At 44.3% G+C, this 11661-nt stretch overlaps 1 protein-coding gene across 1 annotated transcript; it reads right to left on the bottom strand.

Annotated features, from left to right (window-relative positions):
* Positions 1–2248: 2248 nt before the first annotated feature.
* Positions 2249–2932, bottom strand: LOC124671062 (transcription repressor OFP13-like). Its single transcript, XM_047207498.1, has one exon. The coding sequence runs from the start codon at positions 2930–2932 to the stop codon at positions 2249–2251; it is 684 nt and encodes a 227-aa protein (XP_047063454.1).
* Positions 2933–11661: the final 8729 nt, after the last annotated feature.

Genomic DNA, 11661 nt, shown 5'->3' with positions numbered 1-11661 from the left:
AAGGAAATAGAGATCTTTAGTAAATGTTGCTCTCCTATTCTTCCTTCTACTTCTACATCTATTGGGAGCGACTCAAAATTCCTTTTGCCGCCATCTTGCCGTTTTCTTCTCTGCATTTTCTATCGACCAAGAAAAGTAAGAGCACCGTTCACTCGCATGGTTTCAGACCAATGTTTAAAATAACGTGCTAAATAAAATAGCGGTAGCTTCCTTCAAACGATATGGACGCTGTATCGTGCTAATAGCGTGTATATTTTAAATAGCGTATTCAGAGTAATACTAATTATAACCTAAAATAAATAATTTTACTAGAACAAACGGATATATAGTCCAAAAATAACTAAATCATACATACATAACCACATATAAAAATAGATCTCAAATATTTTAGAAGGCTAACATTAGCATTTCACAAGGCAACAACGTGGTATAAATTATTTATTAAAAATTATTAGAATTAGCGATATTATCTTCTGATTTAGAAGTGGAACCAACAGCATTTCATCACCACGAAAAAGTGAAAGCAACTTGCTTGGAAAAAATAGCGCGCTAACACTATGAAGTTTTAGCGCGATGTAGCATGCTATTTCGCAAATAGCGCCACAACGAGCAAAATTACTAAAATTTAACGTGTGCCCTCTAGATATGCTATAGCGCGCTATTAGCGGAGAAATAGCGTGCTATCTTAGACCTTGCCTCCAGACTACCCAGCTCTTTATTTGGTTCTCCCTCTATCGTTCATGGTACGACATGCAGGTAAAAATCCAAGCTCTGTTCATCACCTCTCTACGAGCAGCCGAGCATGTCCAACAGTCCAAGTGACACAATGTTGCTTGGCCGCCATCGCCATCGCTGCTCCATGAAGGAGAAGCACACCACGACACACCCTACACTAGTGCTGAAAAGAAAGGTCTCGCTCGCTCGGCTATTCGATCCAGATCTTCATGCCACTTCACCTATGGGGATTGCCATTCCACCAGGTTAGAGTTGGCAAGCATCACTAGTTGAAGCCATTGTATTGTATGGATGCGCCATGAAGCCAAGGAAGCACATCAACTAACACTAGTGATGGAAGTGAAGGTCTCGCTCACTCGGTTGGCTAATCGATCAAGATCTCCCTGCCGCTGTTGGCCTGTGGATTCAGGTTCAGGCCACCACCGCCCAAACAGTGCTCAGTACTGACACAGACAAACTCGCGGTGCCTAATTTCGCCGTACGATAAGCCTCTTGCCATGCACAGAGGCAGGCTACATTATATCTTTTGTATGATCGACAAGTCACGGGGTGATTGGTCATAGATCTTGCACAAATCAAACGTGCCACTCTGTTTCTCCAGATTTTATTTGGTAGCTTGGTACCCTCATTTTCATGTGCAGCTGTTACAAAACTCGAGTCTGGTGGCATCGCCATCGCCTCCTCCTTCTTGAGTGCCAACGTCGTGTCGTTGATACATAGCTTCGTCCCTTGGTGTTCAGTTTCTTCAGAATTACGTGCAGATAATTACCTGCAGTTCATGGCCATCTAAGGTAAACGAAACATTTCTGGTATATCTCGTCTGAAAGAAGAAATTGATACTACAACTAGTGACAGACCGTTCGGGCTTTCAGCTGGTACTGTCACTTGGTCAGTATAGTACTAATATGGTTCACACTTGCAGAGACAATGTTGCCTAGCCGACTACATATTCCAAAGGACTCGAAGCCTGCCTGCACGTCCAGGCGATCTCCATGTTCACGAACAGCTTCATCACCCTGTCAGGAAATGACTATGCTCACTTGGTCAGGTATAGTACCAGTGCCTTTTCTATCTGCCATCTTCAGGAAACTGAGTGATTGCAATTTCCAGTCTCGAACTTAGAAAACCCTGTCTTCTCACTGGATTATCACAAAGTAATAAAAATGCAATGTAGTTGACATATTTGGATCACTGCTTGGCCAACTAGTAGCCACATGTTCAGGATAGTACATGGTAGCAGTAGCACTAGCTAACTAGAAATGTACAATCATTGATTGATTTAACAGTCAACTTCTACATAACTTAATCGATCAATTAAGCTAGATCATGCTGTATCTACATATGGCTCAGTCACCAACTTTCTCTCACAAGTCTCAGCAAACACAGCACACCTCTCGATCATTCAGACTTGAATTCCTGGAAGATGCTGCGAATGAATGCCTTGGCACAAAGTTTTCATAAGAATTGCATGCACGCACACACGGTAGGATGTTGTAGATGAAGATGATTGGTGCTAGCACTTGTCGTTCTGCTTGCCGGAAGTGAGAGCGACTAGCAGGTCGACGAAGGCGCCGACGATGAATCCGTGGGTCTTCTTGCCATTGGCGCGGAGGTACCACCCCAGCATCTCCTCCAACCACGCCCAGTCGTCCCCGCCTCCGCCGCCGTGGCTCAGCACCATCTCCTCCATCGACCGCCGGAAGTCGCCGTACGGGTCAGCCGAGTCGATGGCCACCGCTCTCGCCCCGCCGAACTCCACCTCCCCGCACCCCTCAGCGCTCGGCTTCGTAAGGATGGAGCTCGTCGCCTCAGGCTCGAAGAAGAGGCGGCTGGACGACCGTATCCCCCGGATGATCACCTCGTCCACCTCGCATGCCGGCTCCGGCGCCGTGGTGGAAGCAGAAGACACGGTGGCGGAGAGGAAGGAGTGCTCGACCGCAGCCGAGTCGTCGCGGTAGGCAGGGTTCATTATCGCCCTGGTGTTGCAGTCCTGGCGCGTCGATGGTACCTCCGCGCTGTGGCTGTCCATGTCGTCCCGGCCGAACGACATGGTCCTGGCCTGCGTGCAGGAAGGCCATTGCCACGAGGTGGCCGTGCTGGAGGACGCGCAGGACATGGAAGGTGGTGACGACTGGCCTGCGGAGGCGTCCACGTTGGCGGTGAAGAAGAGGGAGGCGACGGCAAGCTTCTTCACCATGGCAGCTGCTGCCACCTGCTAGTCACTTCCGGATCGATCGTGGGACGTGACTTGGATGTGTAAAAGATGATGACGAATTGAAGTGGAGGGAGAGAAGGATGGGTGGTGCGTTTTTAAAAGGAGAGGCGTGAGTGTGGGCGTGACGGTGGCTGTCGTTGTTGTGTGAGTTGGGAGTCTCCTTATGTTGAGCGTTACTAGCAAAAGTGCCCGTGCGTTGCACCGGGATAAAAAAAAATTCAAATGCTCCTGTAAAGTTTTTGTGTTGACAATTTTCCAGTTGGTCACCATCGTAATCAATTCTAAAAGTTCATCAGTAATATGCCACTGTGGCACACTGCCTATGCTTTTCTTGGTATATGTTTGTCCCATTAATGAACCACAATTAGGTGGGCCTTCACTGGCTCATTGACCCGCCGATTCGATCACACTACACCGTACATATCATATCAATATACCGTTGGCGTTAAGAAGAGAAAATAAAGACGAATAAATCGTTGACTCCTTATTATAGTTTAATTATAAAGAATTATTGGAAATCAGGCGCCTTAGATTTATTAAATCTCAGCCACTCAGCCATTAGATTAAGTTCATCAAGATTAGTGAGATTACGTTATGATTGGTGCTACTTTAGGGAGATATATATTGGTTGTCACTAAGATTTTGCTAATTGCATCTGGATCGCAACTCATGTGGGTTGCAACTGGAGACTTTCTCACTTGCATGCGGGTAGCAATTAAGATTTTTCCCAGTTGCATGTGGGTCGCAACAGAGATATATTTTTCAGTAGCATGTGGGTTGTAAATCTTGACTGAAATTTTTCCCAGTTACATGTGGATCGCAACTAAAAATTTTCCAGTTACATGTCGGTCGCAAGTCATGACTAAGATTTTTTCGAGTTGCATGTGGGTTGGAACTAATATTTTTCTAGCTCCACGTGGGTTACAACTGGGACTTTCCAGTTTTACGTGGGCTGCAACTAAGATTTTGCCAGTTACACCTGTGTTACGATTTTCCAGTTATATATGGATTGTAACTCTTTTTTTCACTCTTTTTCTAGCAAAAGACACGAGTATAGAGCTTTGTTATTTTTTCTCTTATACTCTTTATACAAAGGCAACAAGAAAAATCATGAAAACCACGCATCTTGTGACTCGTCCAAGGCCTTGTAGTGCTTTGTCTGTAGGCCCTTATATATATATAAAAAGCCTAGGCAATTGTCAAAAGAGAAGAAAAGACAAGTCACCCAGGAGACTGAGATTAAGACCTGTAGGTGCGCCCTTAACTATATTAAAAAAAGTTGTGTTAAAAAAATCAATTTTTCACGCTAACAAGATATCTAGCAGCCAGCAACTGCTAAGCCTCGTTTTCTTCTTATCCTTTCACCTAAGGAGCAGCGACCCCGCCATCAGGGGGAAATTCCCCATCTCCAAGATCCCTCTGTTCGGTCGCCCTGGCTTGCACAGCCCGCCGCCAATCGCTGGCTGCTCGGTTTGCTCTCCCTTCCGTCCAATCTCTCTAGCGGTCGCCCCATATCTTTCCTTCTTCCACCACCGGCGTGTATTTTTGCAATTCCTCCTTTAATTCGCTTTCCCCAGCTTTCCTTCCTTCCTCCCTTTCCGTTTATAATTTTTGGCTCACACAGCATACAGAGATTAACCAAGCAACCATGCGGCTGAGTATTCCCGACTTGGCTTGCTGATAGGCAGATTTGGAGCGTATTTAAGTAGGCGAGGCTCGATGTAAACAAGCAGGGTGGGACTAAAACATGTTTTCTCTCGTAGAATCGCTCCAGGACGTTTTCTTGCCGCCGGGTCTGACTGGTGCGAGGCGTATGACTGGGCCAGCCCAAGAATATACGTACATCTGTAATGGGCGAGCGCGGATAGGTTCAATCGAAGCCGGCCACAGCATTGGGAGGGGATCGTTCGGGAGGGCAGGTTGGAAGGAATAAAACGAACCGGTATATGGCAAACTCATGTATTATGCGATTTGGTGGGAGGGCAAAACGGTCCAAAAAAAAGCGTTGACGAAACTTTTTGGCAGAAACCTTAGCTCCTTTATTATTAGGTATAGATATAGATGGCAACGTGGACGACTATCCTATCCACCGGTTGGCTGAAGTACAGTTGCATGGTTGCTGAGAAAGCATATATGTGCTCCCTCTGTAAAGTGTAAACATGTGGCATTTTAATTAGCAAGACTTGAAAGAATCTGAATATGCTATTAACATCTTACATATCAAAGTAGATTTGTTACCTAGTTAAAATTGAATAAATAGAAGAACAAAATCCCCAAAATACAAGAGGCTCCATTCACAAAAAATAAAATAAAACTAGTTCTACCATTCTAATTAGATGAGCACGGGAAACATCCATTAGTCAAATTCATAAACTGGGACGAGGGTGCCAAAACTAAAGGTTCAACTTAAACCCTGAAATAGGACCGAGGGACTCATGAAAAACAATATGACCCATTACAAACTCGTCGTTTTTAAGAAACAATCAAAAATTAAAAGTATGGGTCATCAGTGGAACGACTAAATGCAAGCATCGTGTGACTATGATTTATCGATATGTTTCTGACTCTTCACTCTGTTACCTTTTAGCAACATAATGAAAAACTCAATACGTCGACATTGTGTTCCACACAACACCGCTGATTAGATGGTATGCATGTGTTTGAAATACAGTTCAGCAATTTTATGAATTAAACTCATATGTCGTAGAATCCCCTGATAAGATATTTAAGGATGTTGGTCACATATGTAAATATGCTACAGTGCATTCCCCTAATAAGATATTTAAGGATTTAGTTTATTCCTTAGAATATCTTTTTTTAATTTGATTTAACTTAGTAAGATACATAATTTAACAAACATGGTGTTGCCTCTAAATTAAATTTTAAGATAAACTAAATCAAAGCATCTATAAATATGTTGTAGTTTTGCTTAGATGTATATTTGTAGTGTTGTAACCAAGCATTGCTAATTAATATTTAGTTTCTCAATAGATAATTATTTTATTAAGTATAATATAAATCATAAAATTTAGTACTTACCAAAGTCCATGTCAATACTAGACAACAAACGTTGATTAAAAAGAGAGCAAAATAAAAAAATTTGGTATAAATATCTCCGGTCTCCAAAAAGAATTATTTTAGAAAAATAATATCACTGTCTGTATGACTCGATAAGTCTCTAACACAGCGATGATATATACTTGTTTCCCACACATAAAAAGTATTGTGGCTACATCCCGTGTTTTCAATTTTATTTTGAATTACTATGTGAGAGGTTGGTCAAAAACAATGGGCCTACATATTTGTTACCAATACAATTTTCATGTAATATAAGATGAATATTGTTGCGATACATGTGTAGCTCCTAACCAAATTTCCTCTCAAAATCGAACAGTTGATCAATCTCCCACAATAAAGCGACCTCTACTAAAGAAAATCATCCTGAACCCGCATAAGACTTTTGCAAAGAGGAGAATCCGTTGGTTTTGTCTCAACATGAAAAAAGAATTTTTGTTATTAAGATATTTGTTGCCATACTCTTTCTTCGCTGAGCAATTTGAACAACCACTTGCAAAATGGGGAGAATTTCACTTGTACTAGCATTTTAGTCTAGTCCTCAAGATTGCATAAGTACCGCCTGGACCTCAAGTATTAATAGGAACCTGAATTTGAACCCACAAGGATTTGAACGAAGATGCTAGATCTGTACATCAACTTCCCCAACCAGCTAGGCTCACTTCCTATGTTAGCCTGTTGCTATTTGCCACCAATATACCAATAAATGAGAAAAGCAATAAACAAAGAATGTGCAACGGTGTTTCCATCAAATCCTGCGGAACACGCTCGCGAAGAAGATTACACACGATTTGATAATTCCCATTGTGTGAGTAGTTTAAGAGATTCGGAACTCCATTATTGTTTCTGCACTGCAAGGTGGTTTCGTCTGTCAAGTATGATGCACCAGGTGGGGGACATGGCACACAATGTGAGGTTCCTCAGAACTTTCCTATTTGTACCTTGGCACTTGTCTCTTGAGAAATTATATGATGAGGTTGCAAAGAATAATGCTCTATATATCTGCCATGTCTCAAGACAATCAGCTATAGGTGTTTTCTTCTCCGTAACAACTTGTTTTCTGGAGACAACGTCTGACCTAGAGATCACCTCAACTTATAGACTTAAGCATGATCAATGGACCAGTGTCCTGTAATTATGCTAATCAGGTAGGGCCTGGATGCATGTATTGTCTCTTTAGATGTAAAAAAAAATCATGATATATATCTGAAAATGACGACAGCTAGCTTAGGTGAGGAAGTAGCACTCTCCAAGTGTACATCCTTTGAGAAGGTCTCGATCACATATAAACAGCCAGACATAAAGCCAAAGCAACGGCGATCACGAATAAATGTTGCTATCGATTTTTCGCTTCTACTTCTGCATCTTTTCGTGGCGACCCCAAAATTCCTTCTGCATCAGCTTTTTTGTCGACAAAAAGTAAAGCGCACTGTTCACATGGTTTCGGACTGCCCACCTCTCTAATTGATTGTTACCTCATTGATCACTCACTCATGTCTTCATATCAGGTACGGCATGCAGGTGCAAGCGAGGAGGCAAAAGGCTCAGCTCTGAACCGAGAAACCTGTGACACTTTTAATGGCACTCTATCTACATTACACATCTGTCTGAGTTGGTGGCTTGCTGGTAGTATGAAGTATCCCTGAAGAAACAGGATTTGCCAGGATCATATTCCACATGAGAGGTTTCCCGAAATTCAGATTCAGCATGGGCGCTCATTTTCTGTATGCATATCAGCACACACCGTTTCTTCGGAGTTCAGACTGTAGGGAGAGAGAGTGAGATATGTACGTTGCTTCATAGCGTGTACAAGCAGCAAGATCTCAACCTCAGGATCTTCTTGTCACAACAAGAAAACAGATCTGCAAATGATTGATCTAGCTTGCTGATGGAGCTTCCGTGCATGCATGATCATGTACTCTTGTTTCAGTTTCAGTTAGCCTGATGCAATCTTCAGATATCAATAGCTGGCATGTTCAGACGTGCCGAGAATGCAATGGTTGTTCCTGAGCGCTGTGTGTGGCCGGACTAGCTTTGGTAGGCAGTGGCGAGGCCGATGCCATCATCGCCTACTTGCAAAGTAAGCTACTGTTGGATTCTGCAGAGAAGATGACTGTGGGCGAAAGCCTGTGTCTATACATATGCAACTATTTGCAAATAGTATTATTGGCAGTTCGATCTTGCAATATAAAACACTTCTGAGATATCATAGGGCATCTTTCCATCTCAGTATATGTCAGCATATCTCAGGCACATGTCTCACGTTCTTGTATATGAGCATAGATTTTTAAATTTGTACAAATTATAGCATATTTATCGATCTCCTGAAGTTGAAGTAACTGAGTAACTGATTGGTGTGTAGGAATCACAATACAATACTAGTACAATTTCAAAGTCACTTGATTCAAAGCAAGGACAGTGTGATGCATTTCAAACTTCAGAATCTGGCATTTAAAATTTAGAGGCGAAGGCAGGAAAAGGGAATGCAGCCTTTGCAAGGGGCGATAGGTTGATGGGCCTCTCTGCTAACCGATCCACTGTTGACTGTTGTGGAACATGCAGAAATATAGCCCTTTCCCCTTTGTTTCTCATCACTCATCAGTGGCAATAGCAATAGGCCTACACACTGTAATCACCGGTCAGTTTGTATCTCCTGGTTGGCTGCAGGCTTTGTAGAGGCAAGAGGACCAGTAAGTACCACCACCACTATGCCGGTGGATCAAATGAAATCAGGGGACCTTTCCTGTTTGCTAACCAAATAAATTACAACTTTTTGAAAAAGGGGCAAGGCAAGCCAGATGATGAGACGCAATAATGCGGAGCATGTCCCTCCCTCCACAGTGTGGTGCTGTTCCTTGTCGGCTCTCCACTGCCAGGACAGCTACAAGAACACCAATGATATATGAAGCCAGCCAGGGAGAAGAAGATGGCGAGAGAAAACAAATGAGGAGCAGCTAATCAAATCTTGCTTCTGGATATGTCAAATGGACAGGAGGAACAGGGGCATCAAATCTTGCTTCTCAATTGAGAATGGGCATGCGCTGCTGACCACTGTTTTTTTAGAGGACTGGCCTCTATCTGTATGTTTGCTGAAATGATATTTCCTTGTAATCTGATATTTTTAAAATCTCGGAGCGGCCATATGCCAGTTCAATGTAATCACCGTTCTATTTATATCTCCTGACTGGTTGTGGGCTTTCCAGAGGCAATCTCTCTTCCACACTTTGGTGTTGTTCCTTGTCTGCTATCCATGGACAGCGAAAAAAGGCCAATGAAATGTAGGCAGAGAGAGAAAAATGATGACCATCCAATAAATCTGGTGTCAAGATATATCAAATGGACAGAAGAAAAAGGCGCATCAAACTGGTAGTCGGCCACTACCTACATGGTAGTCGGCAGGCCTCTACCTACATGGTAGTCGGCAACGGAGAATCCGCCCTCTTCTGGGAGGACAGATGGCTGGACGGCAGGTCCATCAAGGAGATGGCGTCGGAGGTATACGTTTTGGTTCCAAAGCGCCGGCGAAAGACGCGCACGGTCCGTGAAGCGCTGGTTGACCGCACTGGATCCCCGATATTGTTGGTGCACCGAGCGCCCTGGCAATGTGGCAGTACGTCCAGCTGTGGGGTAGACTTAGGGACATTCAACTATCGGGGGACCCGGACAGGTTGGTTTGGCGGTGGACGACGGATGGACAGTATTCAGCTGGATCCTGTTATGACATCCTTTTCCAGGGGGCAATCATCTCAGGGTCCTGAAAGCTCAACTAGAAATCATGGGCGCCACCTAGGGTGAAGTTCTTCATCTGGTTGGCGTGCCTCGACAGGTGCTGGACGGGTGAGAGACTGGCACGGCGGGGGCTGCCGCATGCGCCGAGATGCCCGTTTAGTGATCAGTCTGCCAAAACCATGAGACACCTCCTTACAGGATGTTCCTTCTCCAGGACGGTGTGGTTTGAGGTCCTGTCGTGGATCCGATCCTCCTTAGGCCCGCCTATGGCTGAGGGTGACTTCGCGGAGTGGTGGTCGCTGGTGGTGCGGACCGCCCCTTGATACACGTAAAGCACACGTCCGTTGGGAACCCCAAGTGGAAGGTATGATGCGTATAGAAGCAAGTTTCCCTCAGTAAGAAACCAAGGTTTATCGAACCAGTAGGAGCCAAGAAGCACGTTGAAGGTTGATGGCGCGAAGTGTAGTGCGGCGCAACACCAGGGATTCCGGCGCCAACGTGGAACCTGCACAACACAATCAAAGTACTTTGCCCCAACGTAACAGTGAGGTTGTCAATCTCACCGGCTTGCTGTAACAAAGGATTAATTGTATAGTGTGGAAGATGATGTTTGTTTGCGAAAAACAGTAAAGAACAAGTATTGCGGTAGATTGTATTTCAGATGTAAAGAATGGACCGGGGTCCACAGTTCACTAGCGGTGTCTCTCCCATAAGATAAATAGCATGTTGGGTGAACGAATTACAGTTGGGCAATTGACAAATAAAGAAGGCATAACAATGCACATACATATATCATGATGAGTACTATGAGATTTAATCAGGGCATTACGACAAAGTACATAGACCGCTATCCAGCATGCATCTATGCCTAAATAGTCCACTTTCAGGTTATCATCCGAACCCCTTCAGGTATTAAGTTGTAAACAACAGACAATTGCATTAAGTATGGTGCGTCATGTAATCAACACAAATATCCTTAGACAAAGCATCGATGTTTTATCCCTAGTAGCAACAGCACATCCACAACCTTAGAACTTTCTGTCACTGTCCCATATTCAATGGAGGCATGAACCCACTATCGAGCATAAATACTCCCTCTTGAAGTTACAAGTATCAACTTGGCCAGAGCCTCTACTAGCAACGGAGAGCATGCAAGTACATAAACAACATATATGATAGATTGATAATCAACTTGACATAGTATTCAATATTCATCGGATCCCAACAAACACAACATGTAGCATTACAAATAGATGATCTTGATCATGATAGGCAGCTCACAAGATCTAACATGATAGCACAATGAGGAGAAGACAACCATCTAGCTACTGCTATGGACCCATAGTCCAGGGGTGAACTACTCACACATCGATCCGGAGGCGATCATGGCGATGAAGAGCCCTCCGGGTGACATGGATATACCCTTCGTGTACCCATTATTGGTATACCTGGATCGGCTCGGCCCAATATGGAGAAGGCCCAACAAGGCAACCCGAAGAAGTAGTCGACTAGGACTCTTGTAAAACCCTAGGCTGGTTGCATATATAAAGCTAGCCAGGGTACCCGAAAGAGAGAGAGGACAGATAGACAACATAGCCCCGCTTACGGCGGCACCCTGTAAACACATCTATGGTCATATACTGGATTGCTAGCAGCACGTAGGGATCCTCCACCGAGGGGACCCGAAGCTGGGTACGTCGTGTGCCTAATCTCGCTCCCGAAATCTCCATCGTCGCTCTCTTCCGAAACCCTAGTCTACAATACGTAGGCATTGCCGAGGTGTTCCCTCGTCACCGGAAGATGATTCCCCTCTCCGGCAGGGTGCCGGAGGCGATCTCCTGAATCCCCCGAGATGGGATTGGCGGCGGCGGCGTCTCTGGAAGGTTTTCCGTATCGTGGCTCTCGGT

This window comes from Lolium rigidum, chromosome 7, assembly GCF_022539505.1.
Source record: "Lolium rigidum isolate FL_2022 chromosome 7, APGP_CSIRO_Lrig_0.1, whole genome shotgun sequence".
NCBI lineage: Eukaryota > Viridiplantae > Streptophyta > Magnoliopsida > Poales > Poaceae > Lolium > Lolium rigidum.
Note: the sequence above shows the minus strand (reverse complement) of the source record. Positions and strands in the feature narration are given on the sequence as shown.

What these genes read in the sequence shown, in the direction of transcription:
- LOC124671062 (XM_047207498.1), bottom strand. Translation starts at nt 2,932, where the DNA reads ATGGTGAAGAAGCTTGCCGTCGCCTCCCTCTTCTTCACCGCCAACGTG.